Source organism: Thermobia domestica, chromosome 10 (assembly GCF_964235325.1).
Source record: "Thermobia domestica chromosome 10, izTheDome1.hap1.1, whole genome shotgun sequence".
Lineage (NCBI taxonomy): Eukaryota > Metazoa > Arthropoda > Insecta > Zygentoma > Lepismatidae > Thermobia > Thermobia domestica.
The window spans coordinates 32,371,588-32,394,529 of NC_137463.1; the positions used below are offsets into that span (position 1 = coordinate 32,371,588).

The following is a 22,942-nucleotide window of genomic DNA, read 5'->3' on the forward strand; positions in this document are numbered from 1 at the left end:
AAATTAATCTCTGATATTTTATATTACCTATGTGCTATATTTTGATGTATATTATTTTTTAACAAAAATTGAAAGATTATGTTAATCAAAGATATAGCAATTTTTTGAACTTCTAGCTTTAGGCTATAAAATTAGGTTTAGAGAAGGAAAAAAGAAGTTTGTAAATTGACGATAGAAGAGGAAATGAGTTTTGTTTGTAATTGCATATGGATATTGCAGTTTTCATTGTTGCGAAATTAATGTAAATTAAAAGGAAACTAAATGTAGCAATATAGGTTAGTTATATATATTCGAGAGGTTATATGGTCACCCACAACGTGCAGGTCAATTTTAGGCATGGCACTCGAAATAATTATAAACAATTTATAATTCTTCCGTGTTGTCCTACAAAAAAGTTATACTGGACATTACTTAATATAAATGTACTTCAAGGAAGCCACTAAAAATAACTGTTGACAAATTACAATATTACGATTTGTGTATAAATTCACCGGGCACGTTAGTGACGGTGAGTATTTAAAAGTAGCGAAAACTATGGTTTCTGTACAAATTCCAATATAGTTCCATGCTTGTACCTTAATAACGCTACACATTGAAATATAAAATACAGTTTTTGTACACTGCAGGAATACTCCACCGGTGAAAAATAGTACCGGTATCTAATAAGTCACCGTTCAAATCCACTCACCAATTTTAACTGTTGTATACTTGTAATGATTGGTCAATGTTCCGTTAAGGGGGTCCAGTGACTTTGACACCAATTTTTTCTATTGATTTTCGTTTGATTACATAATATAACGTTATATTAGGTTAGGTTAGGTTAAGTTAGGTCAGGGTAGCTTAGCTTAGCTTAAGGAGGTCCAGTGTACTTTTGGACCCCCTTAATGGAACATGGACCTAATGATTTTACAGTAGTGACCTTACGCTTGTAAACCTATAATACAGCTGTATTATTCAGCAGTTAATTCTGCCGCCTGCAGAAATATGTTCCTTATGAACATTTCTTTGCATCCAGAGTATTGACTTTAACTCATAAATTTTGCAAAATGTGGTGTGCCTAAGAACTACCATAATGTGTTACTAACATAAATTGTGTAAATGCATTTTTAGCACAATCGTACTGATTCCACGGAATAACTCATACACTAGATACTAATTACTGTTTTAAGGGTGTAGATTTACAATAAGAAACTCGCTAGAAACTGGTCACATTCAAGCTTCCTTTTAAGCAGAATCGACTTTAATGCTTTCAAAAATCCTGTTTTACATGCAACTTTTCGTATCTCCGTGAAGACAAACTTTGGAAGCGCATATGTATTATGGCTGCTGACATACAGTAGATTAGGGATCTATAGATTTGTATAATTTAGAGATAAATAAAAGGACAATATTTAGCAGAAGGGGTCCAGCATTTTTTTCTAAGACATGTTAAAATTTCGGTAGTTTCTGTTCACATTAGATTAGTTTAGCTAGTTCAGGTTAGTTTTAGTTTGATGGAGGTTTGGTTACATTTATTTTGGTTATGTTAGGTCTAAGCACTTGCATCTTCTATTTCTCGTGTAAATTTTGTATTTTTTACGTACTTCTGGACCGCGTCTGCTAAACATTTACCAAATAAAATATCTAATGTTTGAAGAAAGGAGTATATAATGTAAGTATTCAAAATATATAGGTAGGCCTATCTTACATCACATATCTTTAATAATGTAGGAAACTGCAACGGGCATGCTAAGTTCTTGATTTTGTCTTATATGCGATAGTATCATTTTAAAATGTACGGAAAAATTATGTAAACCGTTTTCTTTTTTTATGCTGTTTTATTCGCATACACACCGATGCTGACGCGCTTGCTCCTGTCGGTCGAACCCCCTTGTCTTTCACCTGCTTTTCCCTGCTCTGCATGTTACTACAATTTCTGCTTTTCATTTCCACTTAGCACTTTGTATGGTTTACGTCCACACGCTGTATTTACATGCATAACTGTTGTGCTCTCCTTCAGCGAATCTCCACCCATAAACCCAAGTCCTCTCATAAAAAACTATGTTCCAAGGTACTAGAAATCGATTTTCTAATGACGAAAGTATATACATGAATTTACTAATGTATCCATAATCTACGTCTTCCGACTACAGATAGGTACATCGTTTTCTTATTGAAATGAGAACTTAAGATCTTAAAGCACACAAGTCCGTAATCCAACCACAATCCTGTACTAGGCGATCACGACAAGTTAGCTTTGCATCTATTTCAGTTCCGGAAAAACTCTAGAAAGCCCGCACGGGATGCGTTCGTAGGAAGCAGGCGCGTTAGTGACGGTGCGAGAAATCGAAAATAACTACGAAATCTACTCACTATTCTGTACTAAGTGCATTACGATTGCACAGTAAAAAAACCTTTTCTCTCGTTATTTTTATGCTCACAGATTACTTACTTGTTTGGCACTTGTGTAGTCCTAAACAACTTTTTTATTATTACTCTTCCTTTTTAAGGTGTACTTTTTATCTTGTAAACTGGAAAATATATATCCTTTCCTCTTTGAGAAAGAATTAAAACAGCTTCATTCTTTACGTTCCACAATGGTTGTTATATGAAGGATTGTATCATACATAACGTTCAGTTTTATTCGGTCTCATTTCTTTACCATCTAACTCTGTAGTCTATGCAACCTAAAAGTTCAGTGCTGCATTTACCAAAGCTCTCCTTTGACAATCCTTAGCCAGCTGGATCTAGTTTTCACTTTTAATTCCTATTTTTGCGAAACCCATCTTAATATTGTCCTCGTATCTGCCTTGGTCTTCCAAATGGTCTTTTTTCCAATTGAGTTTGCACTTAAAATTTTGAAAGTGTTTCTATTTTCTTCAGTTCGTCTTAATGACGTGCTCCTCTAAGCCTCCTAGACTTAACCCTAACAAAGCTAGGTAAACGATATAAATAATGCAGTTCCTCGTTATGATGCTTTCCCCATCGCCATCTCTCTTGAGGCCGAATATTCGGCTCAGGATTTCAATTACAATCTTTTCAATCTGCATTCTTCCTTCAAAGTAAGCGACCACATTTCGCAGTCATACAGCACAACAGGCATAATTATCGTGTTATATGTTTCAAGCTTCAACTTCGTCAGAATTCACAAGAGTTGGTACTGAATAATAACATGAATTTCCATCCTTCAAGCGATATTTAATTTCTTCGAGGATATGATCTTGCTGTCTTAATGTTGATCCCAGATATTTGATATTTTAACGTATCCATAATTTGCAGTATTACAGTTACGGCCATATTGACTTTTCTCTGCATTTATTTCTAAAACCATGCCCTGCAGGCGTTTAATAAAACCTCTGAATTTATTTCTGTTGTCCTCATATCATCCTTTATCAGATTTACATCATCAGGATAAGGAAATCATCATAACGTGGTGAGAGCCGTTCAGTTCTAGGCCCTGGTTGTTATCTTCGATTTGCATATAATCAGGGCTTTAAAAATCCACTCACCTGCTCGCCAGTCTCAAATACTTTTTACATTTGGCGAATAAAGACATTGTGACTGCAAAATAGTCTGGCCAGTAGATTTTTTGACTGGTTAGTATTTACGAGCAAGGTTTATCAAGCCATGCATATAATGTATTCCAAAGCAAAATGGAATAATAATGGTGACAACACGTCTTTCAGGGCGTCCTCGATTCGAAAGCTCGTGGACAAGTATTTTCCTACTCCGACTTTATCTTGGGACTTATTTAAACACACCTAAATTAATATAGCATTTTCGGTATAGCAAATTCAGAGAATACAATGTTTTCCTCCTAACCGAGTCGTAGATCTTTCTAAAGTTAATAAATAATTGATATGCCGGGATATTGTAGTTCCATTTCATTTTGAATATTTGACAAATGGTAAATATCTGGCGATAGTTGGTCAATTTCGCGTAAATCCGACTTAGTAGTCTCCAATGATTTCATCTGTTTGTGGGGACAGTCTCCTAACAGAATGTTCGAGACTATTTTATATATTGTTGACAAAGGAGAAGTGCTTCGATAACTATTACAATTAGCCTTGTCACTTTTGTTCTGAATTGGAATAATTATCTATTCTCTCCACTTTTATGGCAAATTCTGCTTGTTCCAAATGAGGAGAATGAGTTTGTGTATCAATAATTCCTATATTACATTTTCCTATTCCTATAGCTACCGAGCGAAGTAGCTCAAGTGGTAGAGCGTTGGCTTCGCATTTGGGAGGTCGTGAGTTTGATTCCCGCTGCCGACCATCCTGGCTGGGGTTTTTCAGGGTTTCCCTCAGTCCGACCAGGCAAATGCCGGGATGGTACCAACTAACACAAGCCCTGGCCGATATCTCCCCAAATCCTTTGTTGTTAGATAGCCAGTATAAAATGGCCTCTGAGCTGTATCTGGTGATCCTTAAAATAAATAAATAAATATATTGCTTATTCCTATAGTCGTTAAGAATACTAGTTATAGAAGTAGAAATTGTTAGTAATAGTGCGAGCTCTGAATATTAGTGGATTTTTTATGTACAGTAGATTTCCATTTATATATTTATATTTATTTACATATATATATTTAAGAAGTGAAGAACTGGTATATATTCAAGAAGTGATAAATGATTCAAAACCAATACACTACAATTAAATATATTAGTTTAAGGTGAAGACAGAGAAAGCATATTAACTGCAATTTATAAAAAACAGATGCACGTTTATAGGAAGTGATTGAATGTTTATTTTTTAATTGTAAAGTGTGAGTGCTCAGAGTACTTGGGGTATTTCTTCAGATACAGAACTAGGGCAATGACAATGGTTTTCTAGTGATTTCTAGCCTTCATATCAACGCCACAAGTCCATGGCCACAGAGAGGCCGAAATATATATATATATAGTGGAAATTAAAACTTAACGGGAACGATAGTCCGAGGTGTAATGTGAATTTTTGATTCTGAATTATGTCCCTTATACCAAGCATTAGTAACTATAAGAAAAAAAAGAGTATTTTGTACTTGGCTGAACTACACGTAGTTATAAAACTGTATGTACGTAAAAGTTTTGTAAGGGAGCTTTTGAAATAATGTTCTATTTAACCTACAAATTTTTTTGTATGCATATAGCTCTCTAACTATATCTCTTTCAGCAAAGTGTAAAATAAACTTCATTCTTGTTTTGGTGAGAGGGTCATGTGTGAAAAATTGATCAGTTTCTTTACGGATACTTTTTATGACGGTGGTTCATTTGATAGTCGACATTGTTTTTCCGCGCACATAGTTTTCTAAATGTAGGTTTCTTAACCAGTAACATGAGAGATGTAAATGGAGCACCTGTAAACTATAATGTAATTAAAAACTTTCTTGTTTTTATGTAATAAACATATATATAGAAAATTTGTCAGTTTTCTCCTAATTAGGTTTTAATACCATGTATTTAGCCGACGTAGTTTGTCACGTACCCATAGCTCCGATATTTTATCTTTCAGTGAAGTGCAAGACAAACTATTGATGTGAGTGATATGTGTGTGTGAAATTTGTTGACTTATGTATAAGAATTATAGGTTGAATGACTTTTGTTACTGTTTTTCCTCAACAAATAGCTAATTTAACGTGTTATACAGTATCACTTATTTGTATTGATCGACGTTAATCGGAAAATTCTCCATCATTTTCAGGAGATTTTTTTTTCCTTCTTAATGAAAATTAATAATTAATATTTACCAAATTATCGTACGGGTAAGTTCTCAACTCTTTTAATTCATTCAACCCTCCAAATGGGCAATTTTCAAATTTGTGTTGTAATAAAATGTATGATGTTGTTGCATATGTGAAGTGCAGGGAAAATAATGCATTTGCTTTGGTAGAAAATCTATCTACCAAAAAAAAAAAAAAAAAAAAAAAAAAACGTTATTTAAAGAGTAATATTGGAAATTAAAGATATTCAGTGCCATTTAATTTATAAGATATTATATATACCTGTATCGGCGTGTAAAACTTATTATTTTCAACAAACGAGAACAAGATCAGATGCACTGCTTTATGTTAACATAAATATTTTGGTTTTAAGGATGAGTAGTGTTTTACTGTCAGATTTACGGTCATGTTTCATTTCAGCTAGCAGTTGTGAACTTGTTTGTTTCAAGAAAAGCATTACAGATGTTTAGCATCAATATACTTTTTATGTTTTATCTTTTTTTTTTAATTCAGAATACAATTATTTCTAGGAGAACAATAGAAAGAAATGCAGAGATCGTATTAAACGCTTGCAGGGTCATGGATTTATAAGTAAATGCAGAGGAAACTAAATACATGGAAGTTCGTGTGGATCGTAATACTGCAAATTATAGATGCGTTAAAAACTCAAATGATACTTTTGATAAAGTGGATACTTTCAAATTTCTAGGATCAATATTAACAGACGAAAACCATATTCACGAAGAAATTAAATTGTCGGCTAAAAACAGGGAATTCGTGTCATTATTCAGTTCAAAATCTCTTGTTGTCACAAATTCTATCGAGAAATTTGAATCTTAAAATATATAAAACGATAATCATACCTGTTGTTCTGTATGGTTGCGAAACATGGTCGCTTACTCTGAGGGAAGAACCTAGGCTGAAAGTATCTGAGAACAAATCCTGAGACGAATATTCGGATCCAAGAGGAACGGGAATGGGGAATGGCGGAAACTTCATAACGAGGAACTACATAATTTATACGGTATACCGAACATTGTTAGGGTAATCAAATCTAGGAGGCTCAGGTGGGCAGGTCATGTAGCCAGAATGGAAGAAAGTAGAAACGCTTTCAAAGTCTTAACTGGAAGACCAATCGGAAAACTACCATTAGGAAGACCTAGGCGCAGATGGGAGGACAATATTAAGATGGATCTCACTGAAATAGTGGAAACTGGATCTTGTAGGCTAAGGACAGAAGTCAGTGGAGAGCTTTTGTGAACGCTGCATTGAACCTCCTGGTTCCGTAGGCCATAGAGTTAGTTAGTTAGTAATACAATTGTTTCTACTTAAAGCTTTGTTTTTAAATGTTTGTCAGGTAACAGAGGAAGAAGAAGAAAAATATTTATTAACAGTTATAGTGCTACTTCTTTATAAGTTAGCTGGGTACTTTACTATATTATGTAAGCATATGTTTTGAACAATATGACAGCAATTTAAGAAGTGTATTACGTATAATCAACTTTTAAGAGAGATTTAAGATTATAACAGCATCTTTACAAAGTGTATGTTAGAAGTGAACAAAGTTTGTACAAACATGGACAAAATAACACAAGTGTTCAGAAAAGTCTTCTGCGTAAGTTTTTCAAAGCAATGAGCAATTTTAAAAGGTTCTAGTGCAATGTTAAGTTCTTTGATCTGGTGAGGAAAGTATCAGAAAACAACGACATTGGGTTAACGTTAGACGCAGTAAATCGAGTACAAATTACGATTTATTTGTGTAAATCAGCCCAGACCATTTTGAATTGTCATTAGTTTGCAAGGGAATGGCAAATTCAGAAAATTACACAAAATAGCATGAATTAAAAAAAGTCTGATTTGTTTTTCAGTGTAATCCTGTTAATATATCCTTCGCATTTGGGTGGCCGACTCACAATTCCAGTTTTGTTAAAGTTTTAGTTTATCACGCAACATATAATGGTAAGATTCCTAGTATGGAACTTCGTAAGTAGTGAGTTTTTGTAGTCCTGAAAACAATCAACACAGCTTCCAGTTTTAATTTTTAAACTTTTGCCTTCTAGGGCGGTGAAAGTGCTGTAGTACTTTCACCGCAGTGAGTTTCATCCCTATTTGCATCATAATAATGTACCCTCATCACACTAAATAAGCATAAACATTGGCCAGAGTTCCCTACTTTTAAATTTTTATTTATAATATTTGTGCGATTTTGCATTTGAAGTAGTGTAAACGTCTTTGGTAGCCACCATATAGACATTTTTCCCATCAGTAAATTTTCGTTCTTAATTGAACTATCAATTTCGGAATTACCATTGTCTTCGCTATCGTGCACATTTTGCTACTAGTGAGCGTCGGGGTGGCTTAGTGGTAGAGTACTCACTCTTGTGCGTTGGGTTGCTGGGTCGATCCCAGCTTGCCTCGCGCCAAGTGAACTTCGTTGTTGACAAACACTGTGTGCGTGGGTTTTCTTGGGGTTCTCCCATTTACTTCCACTTTCTTCACTTCACCATTTCGTTCATTCCTCGAAGCATAATCGTGGGTCGTTAAACTAGAAAATAAGAAAAATGAATCTTCAATTTGGCATCACTATTTTTCCTTTATTTTTATTAATTTATTTTTAAATTTCTGACACTTCATGACGGTGATGCGAATTCTTCATTTTTCTTTTCTTCGTCTCTGAAATCCTAACTCAATTACAGACAATGGCAAGGAACGTTGGATACTCCTTGTATATTGGCCAAACGGGTATAAGGTTCTTGAGTTGTATCTCTTCCGGCATCAAGAATTTTTATCATTACTCAGAGTTTCAGTTCTTTTTCTCCGTCATGGTTTGCTTCTACACCTCACTTCTCTGGGGCACGACAGTTACCTGAAATGAGATCAGGTTTTCCACCAACGTGGAAAGGTCAAGAAATTCAGTTTACTCTAAGAAAGGTCTTAGAAAAGTCACGGTATGGCATGAAAAGCTGAAAAAAATTGTAAAGTCAAGGAATTCTAAGTATAAATTTTTACGTCTCAGAACTCATTTCTCTTTTATGCAGCTAATTGTTAGGGAATATTTTATAAACTAAGTTAGTTTGATTTGCAAACTTTCTTTACCTTGCATAGTAGATGAATGACCCCCTAGTCGGAAAAATTTAGTTGTTTTTCTACATTATATATAGACCTGGAAATATGTAAATCGTGACGTGGAAAAGTCAGTATTCGTGCTCGCCAGATAAATGGTAAAGCTGGAGTTGAAAGAACACAAAAAACAGTAAATCTGTACGTAGTAACATTATTCTTAGCACAATATAACCTGTTTACATAATTGCTTGATATAATTGCCTAAATTTCCCAGCAATCTTCCTCATATTAATTATTTCATTACAGAATATTTTAAATCGGCCGTTAAATAAATTGCTAGAAGGATGAGTAATAATAACAAGCCACCTGATCCAACAAACACTACTACAGATGTTAGAGATCGTTTAACTATGCACGTTCAGAAAAGGCTTTCAGGAGAAATGCAGTCCTCGAAATCAGAAGATAGCCTCTATTCAAAATTATCTGCTACGATTCCTAGAAAACGAACTAAGAGAATAAAAAGGAAATCAATCTCAAAGCAAACTAGGAAACGGATAAAAATGGCGAAGTGTGGCAAACAAATTAAGTATTCTAGTAGTGTAAATAAAAACGGCGTCTCCTCCAGTAGTCAAGACCATGTCGAGGCAGTGGAAACGACATCACAGTCTCACCAAGGAGATGGTGGAATATGGTTTTTTAACAACACGATTCTCGACGAAATCCTGAGCGAGAAAAAGAGGGTATGTATATATTTTACGTTGCTTCATAAGAATTTCGAAATCGTGTACCGTCTTAGTATTTCAGGAAGTTCTTTTCATTAAATAAATCGTTGTTTTCTTGTCCAAAAACTAGATTAGAGTAGTGAAATGTTTTAGGTTTAACATCGTGTACATTTGAGGCTCTGTAAATGCTAATAAATAATAATTTTAGCCAAGTTTCAAGAGATGACGTTGTTTTTAAAGACAGTATTCTCGCTTTTATGTATGCGATTGAAATAGTTAACATTCTCTAAGGATTTTCTTTTTTAGTCTTGTTTTGTTTTAATTGTTGTTACTGTTTGTTAGTTCTTGTTTTGTATTTGCTTTTTGTTGTTTATTCTAACTTTTTCGGGACTTCTTTTCTAACTTTTATCAGTAATTATTTATTTTGCTTTATTTCATATTCGAACGTTTTATTTTCTGTTTTAAGAAGTCGTACTTTTGTTTATTATGTTGAAAGTCCTTTTATGTGAGAGACCCGGCTTCGATTTCCGTTGGGAGCCCATGTTAGCCTCTAAGTCCGCGTCTTATACAGTCTCAGTGCTGAAAGGGACGCTAAACTCAAAATCAAATCAAACTTTGCTCCTTTCTGGCAATTGATCGTAACAATCATTCTATCGTTAAAAATATATTATTTAAGAATGATACTTAAGGAAATAGAATTTCAAAATAAATATAAAAGATACATTGATAATTTTTTAAACATTTTGCAAGTACTAAAAGTCATCATTTTAATATTTTATTTATTTTGCACTGTTTTGAATAAAATCATTGAAAAATTAGAATTCAGTAGTACGAAATTAAAATAAATATTTTTAATTTAACGTCTCACGGTTAATCCCTGTAGTCTAAAGAATTCGGATTATTAATAAAAGTGAATGATTGTGAAATTAAACTTTTGTGCTCTTTCACCGAGAATCGAACAGGAAACCACGTGCAACAAAGGCACACGCACTAGCCACAGAGCCAACTATGAAGGCTTCAGTAGTACGAAAAATAATGCAAAAAATCATGACCCTTTTATAGATAACTAAGGGTGAGGATTTTTTTTTTTTTTTTTTTTCAAATTATATTTGATTTAGACTGTAGGGAATAAATTATATTAATTTGTCAAATATTATTTCGTTCTTGACTCTTGGCAGATCGAATCCGGTGCCAGGGAGCCTAGCTCCTCCCCCAGATTGTTAAGTGACAAAAATAATTTAAGGTATTATTTATATATTTTTGAAAGTTTACAGTAAACTTATATTTATCATAGTATGGGTTCTTGCTGCCCCCCCCTCCCACCAGGTTTTATCTTCTATAGTCGCCACCGTCTTGACTTCAATGCATTTTGTTAACTGGCCGCATAAAATAACCATCTGTACACATAAGCACATATGAACAGCATTAGTTCATCATAATTCCTTTTTTTTTTTTCTATGGAAGTGATCGTTTCAATGGGAGGAGGAAGCGGCTGCTAGTAACAAGACATCACAACTAATATTGTCTACGTGTAGAAACCCTTATTTGTCGATACCAGCCAATACAATAAATAATTTGTGCCACTTGTGAGAAAGGACTTCCATCTATAGTGTGCATTCTTTTTACTATCATCTCTTTGGAGTAATGGTAGCTCAGTGGTAGAGTGCTCATATTCCGTTTGATCTCATCATATGAGTTAATCTATTACTGGATAATATAGTGATCTGACTGCCACTGCCTTCAAAAAAAATTATTCACTCACTTTTTTTTTTTTTTTTTAGTTAGACGTTAAAGTAAAAGTCATTTCATGTCGTCATTCTTTTATCACATTCACAATATTTTTGTTGATGTTGATCAAAACTCTTGTAAAAGTAAATATTCAGATTGCGTACACTATTGTTTGACATGTCGTATTTTCTCGACTATTAAACTCTAGGAAAATAATTATGTTAATAGTATGATGTTTGGTAGATATACTTGAAAAGTACATTCTATAACAGGAATTGTAGCTAGCATCTACCTCAACAACTTTCCTTTTCTCACTTTTTAACTTCCTAATTTTTGAAAAAAAAAATGAAATGAAATCTTTGAGTTTTACGTCCCACGTTTATGCCGGTTAGGCTAAAGGAGACGGTGATGATGAAGAATGAATGAAATGGTGGAATGACGAAAGTGGAAGGAAACGGGAGAACCCCGAGAAAACCCACGCACACGGTGTTTGTCCACCACAAAGTTCACTTGGCGGGGGCTGGAATCGAACCCGGGACCCCAAGCACCAGAGGTGAGCGCTCTACCACTGAGCCACCGCGGCCCCTATTCCTAATTTTTGAAACAGTTCGCTTTCTATCGTTAGCACCAAAACATTTAAACTGAAGAATACAAACTACTGAGAAGCTACTGAAGCAGGTACTTTTCTGTAGTCGTTGTTTTCCGGTTCGAAATTAATTATATATATAATATTCAATATGAAGTTCTGAGAGGAGTTATTTTATTTGAGGTCACGTGTTTTTGGATTTTCTCTCCTATATGCTATTCAAAATAACTCTACTTCAATGTAAAATACATTCGTGTTAACCACTCTTGGTTCCACAAAAATGAAATTAGTAAAAGAAAAGAAATGAAATGAAATTCTCAGTTAACGTCCCACGTTTATTCCCTTTACGCTAAGGGAGACGGCAATTAAGGCAAGTGAATGATGATTTTATTTTTTATTTATATCAGACTCCAGGCCCCAACGAGTCTTAGACTCACTTTAAGGGGCAATGAGAGATAGCATATTGTATGACTTACTGTATACAGCTATCTTAGTACATTATATTTGGGGAAACTGTGTGGAGCGTCTGAAATAGATAGGTCGAGGAATTTAAATTAAACTTGAAAAGAAAAGAAAATGTAGGGTAACTGTCCCAATAATTGACAATATAAGAACAGTCTTTGACAAGTTGCATGTTTTTTCACCCTTTAAATGGGCCTGTCATACTGATCTCTCGTATAGTTACGAAGGCATCCTTCTTTCATCCATACACACCACCATAAAAACAATAGACTGATAATTATTATTTTTTAATATATGTATATGAAGGGTTGATCATTGTACCAGAAATTGACACTGTGATTTGAGAGAATCGCCAGTAATTGACACATCGTGACCCAGTAATTGACATCTCTTAATATCTTATCCCAATGAACCATATAATTTTCTTCAAAGTTGATTTAAAAGTTTTTACTTACATAAACATATGTTTATTTCTTTCCCTAATAGAGTTATTACAGTATTTTTGTATAGAATGGATGTTAATACTGAAATAATACAAATATTCATAGCACAGAAAAAGAAAATTTACTGAAAAATTCACTTTATGACTAAGAAGCCATCGGTAAAATACAGGGTGAGGCAAAAGTCTGGATACACCCTTATAAAAGTCAAACGGTGTGAGGAATCATAATGTCGTTTGGTATGGAGTGTCTATAAGTAGAGTCACAACTTATAGGGGCTATGGCGACAGCGGCGGCCAACTTGGATTTGGGTTACGTTTTTGAAATAGGAAGGGGGTCATGTCACATATCATTTTACACTGTCTTTTTCTGGGGAATACACCTGTGCAATCCGTTTTCCGAAATCTTTATTTGTGTAGGAGTTATGACCTTTTAAAGTTTGGGACACTTGTTAGAGTCGGCATTACAGCATATGCTCAATATGACCTCCATTGTGCTGGATACACAACTGGAGTCTATTTTGTCAGTCCTACTACACACGTCACAGGGTCTGTGGGTCAACACAGGTAAATTGGTTATATATTCGTAAAAGGGTTCTCCAGTCATTTATCCCGTCGAAGTTTTTCTTATTGGCCAGTCGTTAGGCACATTTTCCCCAACTCACCTGGAATGCAAGCATACGGGAACACTATAAATGGCAGGACAATACCATTGGCACACACAGTGAGAGATACGGTGATGGAGTCTGTATCTGAACCTTAAATTATGTTATACTTTTTTTCCCTCGTGGTCCAATCACTTTAATAGTCTCTGGATTCAACTGGAATGCGGCTTCGTCGCAATTGAAAACACGAGAGGAACCCTGAAGAACTTCAATCAGCTTTTTGTCTTCCATTTATGGTTGTATTTCGTTACACCAGTTTCGAATTTGCTCTTCGGAGACATTCGAACGCTGGCTTGTGAGCTGCTCAGGTATTCATTAAGCTAATTCGGGGTGACGCCCCATAAATGATTCATACCAATGACGGCCAGGTTTTGGTGAATGGATTTTGACGTTTAGTGTTCAAGATAATTTTCTGAACTGTTACTAGAACATCTTTCGTTAACAGGATAGCACGCTTTGCAATCGAAAGTACCCAATCAACAATACGGTTTTCTTCGGTCTCAGTAACTACTGTCTGTTGCCTCATTTTCCAACCCTTTGGGGTTCTTCCTGAACACTTGTATTAATAAGATTGTTCTAGAAACCTCGAACTGTTTGCTTGCAGTTGCATATGACATTCTACTCTCTCTGTTGCGGTTGCCTTCGATATTGTACCTTGAGTACTCGAAGAAAGGTTTCGATTTACCTGGAATTACATTTGATGGTTTCGTCTTTCTTCTAGGCTTATCCACGTTTGGCAATTGTAAAGAAACAAAGTAGAAACTTTCCTTAGTTTAATCAGTGTAAAGCATTTACAGTATGCATAATTTTTTAAACTTAATGGTAACTGTAGGCTACTCTACCCGTGGCAACGTGCCAAGTAAGAGTAATGCAGATTAAGGGAAGGCACTTGCTTAAAAGTCACACTTAACGCTCAAACAAAGAAAAATAAAGAAGACGTAGGAGGACGTAACACCGTACCAAGAGGTATTTACCACTTCAAGAAAAAATTTAAAAAGCAAGGTCGGTTCTCTGTTAATCACAAAGGTGTCAACCCAGGACCTTTCGAATTATAACAAATCACACTAACAACTCAGGTGTGTCTTGGTAAATAGTTCGTACAATTTTTCTGCAGTAGCCTAGTAATTAACATTTCTTGATCTAGTAATTGACATCCCCTGTCAACTTCTGGGATTTTATAAGAAATAATGTTTTTAACTTTATCAGTCAACTTAACTTGAAGGAAATACGCGGTATACAAATTTTTACTGATATTTATTGAGCTTAGGCACATCACCAATAATTGACAGGGGTGTCAATTACTAGTCATTGCAGGAAACCTGTGACCAATAATTGACACCCCCCTGAAAACTTGGTTTTACTTTCAAAAAGCTATATTTATTGGTTTAGTCTGATCTATTAGTCCTTCAATTACCTCAAAACATCTTCAACTCGTCATTTTTAATTATGATCTATTTGATATGCACCGGATACAGAAACAACCTACCTTAAGATAAACCGTTAGTAGAAGTCTGAAAAACAGTTCACTTCTCACTTTCCATCGATGTTCTGCTACTTTTGAAGTACTACTACCGAGTGGCAAATATTAGCAGTAGTGTAGGATTCAAAACACTACAAAGGAATAAAAGATGACAGCATTTGCTCGTACCTAGCCCCGCAGTTTTGTTGTGGCGAGAAAAATACGACAGTGTCAATTACTGGTACACTGTCAATTACTGGGACAGTTACCCTATATTTTAATGTAATGTTTTGATGTTAAGTTATACTACTTGTTCTGTCCAAGCCATCGGGCGCCGTTTTCTCCCTTTCTCTCTCTTAGAGTGGACAATTTATCTGGAACATCCGTGATAACGGAGAATCAAAAGAGGGAGAAAAGCGAAACTTTGCATGAAGCAACTATAAGAAGGGGGACTAAAATATCACATTTATTATTCAGTGTTGCAAACTAAAGATGTTATAATATCGCAAACATCCAAAGTTTGAAAGCCTCTATCACACATAGAGCACAACGAAGATGGACAAGACAGTGCACATCGGAAGTACCTTAGCTTTGGATACTATGGTCATGGATATGACTTGTTTTGAATGAATAGCAACGAAGTTACAAGGGCTTGGAAATTTGAATTTTTGCAAAAGGCTTTATTTTGAAAAAAAATACTTAGATAAGTATCATATCTAGTTACTTATGTGATTTGCAATTGACAAATAAATCATTTTGTCGTTTACAGCACTTCGATATCTCAAACCGTTCCGGAGATATGATAAACATTGCTGAAGTTTGTAACACTGCTTAAATCACGCAATTGCAAGGACTTGTTGTAATTACACCTACTAAAAGTTATTCCTGCAATGCTATAAAAGAGAAGGAAAACAACAATCAGTTTAAATATTGTCCAGAAATATACCATTTTCAGCAGTGTTGCGAACTTCATCAATGTTTATCATATATCCGAAACGGTTTGAGATATCGAAGTTCTGTAAACGACAAAATGATTTGTTTGTCAATTGCAAACCACACAAGTAACTAGATATGATACTTATCTAAGCATTTTTTCGAAATAAAGCTTTTTGAAAAAATTCAAATTTTCAAGCCCCTGTAACTTCGTTGCTATTCATTCAAAACAAGTCATACCATGACCATAGTATCCAACATTAAGATACTTTCGATGTGCATTGTCTCGTCCATCTCCGTTGTGCTGTATGTGTAATAGAGGCTTCCAAACTTCGAATGTTTGTGATATTATAACATCTTTAGTTTGCAACGCTGAATAATAAATGTGGTACTTTAATTTTTTACTTAACATGTTGATTTGAAATATGTAATAATCTGACGTAGTGCCATTTGAAAAAATATAACTTTTTTTACTGGGATGTCAACACCATTCACCGAGGGGTGTTGTCTATTACATAAAACGATGTCCCCTCATAGTTGCTTCATGCAGTTTCCTTTTTCTTCCTCTTTTGATTTCTCCGTTATCACAGATGTTCCAGATAAATTGTCCACCCTATATATATTATATATATATATATATATATATATATATATATATATATAAGGGTGTCCCTTATATAAGGTAATTTCGTGTTGAGATACGCACGCTCGCGAAATGTATTCTATGTGACCGTAAACACGCATTAGTGAAACAGCAGCTCCCTACGAGAATGTTAATCCGTGCCGACCTGACGACAAAGTCATGAAATGACGTTTCCACATTACAATTTAGAATGTCCAACCGTGATAACGAAGGAACCAAAAGAAACAGAGAACCGAAACTTCCCGCGAAGAAATTAGAGAAGAGAGGACACCTGCTCGTGTATTGATGGACACCACCGGATGAACAATGTTGCCAGCTCAAGAGAAAGTTATGTTTTTGTAAATCGAATGACCTAAATTGAATATCATTATTGGAATCAATAGTAAAAACAAAGACAAAAGAGATGATAAATAAAAACCATTGTTGCAGACTTTTCGAGAAATAACGTGAAATATATTAAATGCAAACGCCATTGTCGCACACTAACAGTGAGGTAGTTAACGTTTTGTATACCTTACATTAAATATTTACAAAAACTGTTTCTGCTGACTCCAAGTCTAGAAGGGTCCGCTGATAGTGTTGCTATCAACAGAAGCGAAAAGTTGAGTTCGGAAAAGGTAACTAGTGCAGTATGGTTTAAAATCTATAATGCAAGCGGTAGAGCATGAGGAGCAGTACTGTGGTTATATGAGATTAATAACTCTCGTATGGACTGAGGTATGTGGTATCTTGTTAAAGCTGAGAGGTGTTGTTTGTAAAAGATGGCAACGCTGCATACGCCAACGGCGTTTGCATCTAACACATGTTTCACGTTATTTCTCGAAACGTTTGCAACACTGATCTGCGTTTACTATCTCTTTTGTCTTTATTTTCGTTGCTGTTTCCAATAACAATATTCAATTTAGGTCATTCGATTTACAAAAACATAACTTTCTCTTGGGTTGGCAACACTCTTCATCCGGCGATGTTCGTCAATACACAGGCAGATGTCCTCCTTTCTCTAGCTGCTTCGCACAAAGTTTCATTTCTCTGTCTCGTTTGGTTTCTCCGTTATCATAGTTGGACATTCTAAATTATATTATAATGTGGAAATGTCATTTCATGACTTTGTCGTCAAGTCGGCACGGGTTAACGTTCTCATAGGGAGCTGCTATTTTACTAATGCATGTTTACGGTCACAAAGAATACATTTGGCGGGTGTGCGTATCGTAACACGAAATTACCTTATATAAGGGACACCCTAATATATATACACCTTCGGGGTGGGTCAGACCGAGATGTTTACACCATTTACTATTCGGATTGTTTACATTTTACAAGAAACAAAATATATATAATTTGGAAAACATTATAATTCAAGGATGATAAATCTATGTTGTTTGTTAATAATATAAAATGAAGTTGGTGATACAATTATCTGGCTTTTATTTTAGGCTCTTTTAGAATCCGAAGAAGTAACGCAATTACTAAGTAAACATTTTTTTGTAAAGAAAGAAGAAAAGTGAAATGGTTATCCAGAAAGCAAGGTAGGTAACTGAACATTGTAATTGTGGTAGAGTTCATAGTAGAGTGTGCGTTTCTCTTTATCAGTAAATATTGTAAAGATAGAAGGTACACTTTCTCGGGGGGGGGGGGGTGGAATGAGTGGATTAATGGTAGACTTTAGTGAAAATATATACAGGTTGGAACAAAGAAATCACGAAAATATATCGAAAGCAAATTACTTACCAGAAAATAATGTAAATATTATTATTATACAATATAATCGAGAAGACATATTTGCATATACACTCCTGCACAAAAGCAACTCCAAGATAAGAGAAGTAAACCAAAATAAAAACATGTGACATTTGGTTTCATGAATACTAATAAGATACAGATGCAACATACAACGAAAATGAATAGCGACATTATATATGTGATATAAAGATTGTCTCCACAAATATGAAAAGCAATAAATTCCGTCAGAATGACCTGGTCTATGACAGCAGTAAAACATTCAATATTTTGTGTAACTAACTCCAACAGAAAATTATTTTATCTGGTCTTTATGCTCTGGATATGATTTTTAATCGTTTCCTGAGAGATATATTCCTCTCAGAGTCCTTTCAGAAAAAGAGCTTGTCGTGGTGAGTTACGCTGCGTAATTAATCATACAAGAGTGTCTCAAACATATAATGCCTGCAGGCCATTCATTATGGGTAATGTCTTTTACTTTCAGAAATAAGACAAAAAGTGTGCGGTATGAACATGCATTATCATCCATAAACATGAACTCTGGATTTTAATGTTCATGAAATAGATTGGGAAAGAATAGAAGGGTTGGAGAGGGAAAAGAAAAATGTTATACGGAAGGGGAAATTGCCAACTTGTGGGTGCAGAATGTCTTCATGTTATCTAGGCCTTGTGTTATCTAAGTATTATTATTAAGTATTTTGCCCTTTGATAGGTCCTGGGGCTATTTTTTTAAATATGTAATTTAGTTTAGAAATGTTTTTTTTTTTTTCCACATTTCTTGAGCTTTCTCTTTTAATTCCCAAAACTTTCTTCTGTTTTTCAAATCATCGATCTATTTGTTCTTCTTCCTATTCCTCGCTTTCCTTCCATCTTTTCTTCTATAGCGGTATGAAGAAGACAATTTCTTCGCAAGATGTGTCCAATACAATTGGCCTTCATGCAAAGGATGCTGGCTAAAAGTGTCCTCTTCTCTCCTATCCGTCTTAAAACATCTTCGTTTGTTACTCTCTCTGTCCATTTTATCTTCTCCATTTTCCTCCAACACCACATTTCGAATTCCTCTAAATATTTGTTCTCTAACTTCCGTAATGCCCAGGCCTCTGTATCATATAGTCTAATACTCCATATATATATAGCACCTGACCAGCTTCTTTCTTAGTCAAATATTAAGCCTATCTAAATACTCTGTTAAAAATATGGGCGTCTGTTTCTCCATTCATCATGATACCAGCCTACATCATGATGGAATCACTGCTACAGGAAGGCCTCTGAACGATGAAGTTCGAATGATGTAGCATTTCTAGCTCTCGCCATATATGAATTGCTTTGGAAATATTCAACATGTATTAATAATGATAAAAAATAAAGATCCATATACCCACACGTACTGCAAGCCACATGTTCTCACTACAAACACATATTTTTACAATTATAAATAAATGGTGGCAGACAACAAAATAAGACTATACCTTCAGGAACAAACGAAGATCATTCGGAGAACTACGAAGAAAGCCGATAACCCCTCCACAGGTCCTTCCTCCAAGAGGATGGCTACAAAAGAGGACGACGGAACCAAGAGGTTATCAGACCAGTGCTGATCGCCCACCTATCAAAACCTTCTCCGAGGCCGCCATAGGCTAGGAAGATATTCTTTAATACCTTCTCCTGGGACTGCTAGGAACTGCGGAGTATAACCCTCTAAAACCTTCTCCCGAGGATGATATGAGCGACGGAGATATCCATTAATACCTACTTCCGGGGATACTATGAGCTACGGAGTGTAACCGATCCCGTTTGAGGCCGCTATGGGCGAAGACAAACATTCTATATTTCTGATACACATTAGAGATATCACAACCACCAGACATATTATTCTTCCAAAAATAGCTTTTTGCTTGCATAACTTCGTACACTATATTCTACACCTGCTAATAGAGCCATCGCTTCTATCCCTTGCTCTCCATCGAAATTCTTATCGCGATGGCAACACTACATCTGACCACTCAGAGCTTACAAAAATAAGTCTTGTCAGCTCGACGTCTCAAGCGAATCTCCATTAGAAGAATTAAAATTTATACACATTTATAATTCCTTATGTGAAATGTTTCCTTAGTTATGTAATTAAAAGTAATTTAAATATATATAAATACATGATACGTACTTATTTTTTTAAGAAATATTCCTCTTTATAGGTGAGAAGTATCATTGGAGAAAGAGAAATACATTCATTTGGTGCCAACAATACATGTGGAGCATAAATTATTTAACAAGTGTCAAGAAAATTCTGTGGACTCCATATTCGAAGATTGAATTTTTCGGATAAAGAAAGATGATATGCGAAGATGATTGCCTGCAATGCTACTGTGTGTAATGTGTGTATGTACAGTTTTATATATAATGGAAGGATATATATGAGTTTAAAACAGTTTTAAACGTCTAATCTAACACGTGAATGGACACTGTATCAAATGTGATATTCAAGAATTACAATGTTTTCACTGTATCATATGCGTTTCGTTAATACAATTATCATCACCAATCATTGCTCATGAGTGAGCGTCGTGACCTTACTGGTTGCGTTTTTATTTGTAATTTTGATGAGGTGTTCACATCCTGTACGGCCTTCAGCTATTCTGAGGGCTCTACAATGGTGGGCTAGTGATTGTATTCGCTTGGCCAATCCAATGGGCAGCTATTTTTTCTTCTTGGTCTCGTACCTTCAGTCTTCCCCTCAATGATAATCTTTACTAGATCTTTTCCAGGTTACAATGTGCGTAAAAGACAGTAGTATTCTCTCCTGTATACAGAAAGAGAAGAGTTTAATTATTTTCAGCTCTTTGAGAATGAATTCATTTGTTAATTTGGCCGTCCATGGTTTCTACGCCAGCACTACATCTCGAGTGACTGGATCCTCTTTTTAGCACTAGCTTTGGTCCACGTCTCACGCGTAGAAGAAGACAGAGAAGATGAGGACTTCCATTAGACGAATATTTGTAGTGTGTTATTGTTCGAGTCTTCCATATTTTACTCAACTTCCTCAAAGTGACACGTTTTGGAGCAATTCACCATTTTTCTTTGTAAGGTCTTCATTACAACTGATTGTTTGACTCAAGGTAGACGAAATCATCTACTACATCTAATGTACCCAAACACCGTGACATTGTAAAATTTCGAGAATATTCGTGTCATCCTTTGATCTATGCGCATTGTGAAGTTTTCGTGTATCTTTTTTACATTTATATAGGACGTAGTAAGTGAAATACATGGAGTTATTGGCATTTAATTTATTTTCAAGGTTGTATGCCATTTACTAATGTTTCTTATTTTTTTAAATTGCTGTTTTTCGCTTCACATAAGTAAGCCCAGCGGAATCAAATCACCCTGAACGGTTGCACTACACACTGAATTCCGTACAAAAAGAGCATTTATGTATAACCCTACCCGCTGGTCCAATGGGCAGCGCATGCTTGAAGTGTGAACACATTACAGTGGTTCAAATTCCACCGTAAATTGTAGGGTCACTTTCTCATACAGCCTCGGTGCTGAAAAGAAACTGGATATCTCTGAAAGTAGATTTTATTGTGATTAACAAATTTTAGATACACAGTTGCTCGCACCGAAAAAAAAATATATGAAAACCATGAAAAATGTCCCAACTTCAATTGTTTTTCTTTCTTTTGAAGGAAAGGTACAAAGTGTTCATAATCTACACAAGTCACACGTAGTAGGTGATTACTAGATATATTAATTGGACAGTGTTACCTCTTTCCAAACACGAAATATGATACCTCAAAAAATGGAAAATCACGTAGATTGGCAATACTGTGTCTCATCTTTGAAACCAGTACTAAGGACAAAATAATATTTAACAGTTACCTTAGCTCAGGACAAGAGGAATCAGTTTGTACAAATAACAGTCTACTGAAATAGAATGTTTGTAAATATCACTGCTACCTCTTAGTGTAAGGTAGTATTTTTGGTATCTCCATCAACAGTCTGTTTTATGTATAGATATATGAAGCGGCATTGTACAATTATCAAAAGAAAACAAGAAAGTTGTATATGTGTATTATAATCATCGTAAGAATGATGGTTGTCCAATCAGAAGTCTGTGAATACAAACTTAACACGATGTCTCACTGGTATAGGTGGCGTAATCTTTCGTTTTACACCACATAAAGAATACGTCATAACATCTTGGCTAGTTGGCCACTTAAATGTTTTCTCTAAAGATGGAATCGGTGAACTAACTTTTAGTGCATTCGGTTTATTGTACCTCTACAACTTCACCTGAATATTAGTACCCATCATAATGAACTACAAGCCATTCTCCAGATTTATAAGACATGGACATTTTGATGTGAAGAATTTGCCACAGTTACAATTCTTGATGCATAACGAATACTTCCACACACTACTGGCATTTTACGAGTCAAGCGTAACAAAGCAGCGTGTGTGTCCTTTGTCCCGGCGATTGTAGTAGCGTTCTCGTACATTTGTTGCAGGATAGTGTTCAGTATTGTTGTTACAGTTTTGTGGAGTATGTAACCGAACATAATACCATCTAACGTTCTGCATAGCTCATTGATATATGTCAAAATAACTTCACCACGTAAACTAGCCTTGTTTGCCACTGATTTTACTATTCCACGTGTACCATCGTATGGGTTTTTACCTTGGCTAGTACCAAAAAAGTTATACCTTGCTTTCAGCTTAAAGTCCGATTCGTGATGGCACAGATTTTCTGAAATTACTTTTGTTTTTACGAGGGCAATCCCAAAAGAAAGGTCTCCTATTTTCTGGGGACGTACAGAAATTTTTAATA

General features: G+C 35.2%; 1 protein-coding gene across 3 annotated transcripts; it reads left to right on the plus strand.

Annotated features, from left to right (window-relative positions):
- The first annotated feature begins 34 nt into the window (after positions 1-34).
- Positions 35-22,942, plus strand: LOC145662408 (uncharacterized). 3 transcript variants are annotated; one of them, XM_081727949.1, is made up of 4 exons: positions 35-508; positions 9,050-9,483; positions 17,814-17,906; positions 20,310-22,938. In XM_081727949.1, the coding sequence occupies exons 2-3, from the start codon at positions 9,088-9,090 to the stop codon at positions 17,883-17,885; spliced, it is 468 nt and encodes a 155-aa protein (XP_081584075.1). In that variant the 5' UTR covers positions 35-508; positions 9,050-9,087; the 3' UTR covers positions 17,886-17,906; positions 20,310-22,938. The 3 variants fall into 3 exon arrangements, with proteins under 3 accessions (XP_081584075.1, XP_081584074.1, XP_081584076.1); XM_081727948.1 differs by having other exon boundaries at positions 36-275; positions 20,310-22,936; XM_081727950.1 differs by lacking the exon at positions 35-508 and having other exon boundaries at positions 20,310-22,942.

Excerpts from the sequence above, each read along its gene's own strand:
- LOC145662408 (XM_081727949.1), top strand. The coding sequence starts at position 9,088 with ATGAGTAATAATAACAAGCCACCTGATCCAACAAACACTACTACAGAT. Across the intron at positions 9,484-17,813 it reads TCCTGAGCGAGAAAAAGAGG|GCTCTTTTAGAATCCGAAGA; the intron begins GTATGTATATAT and ends CTTTTATTTTAG.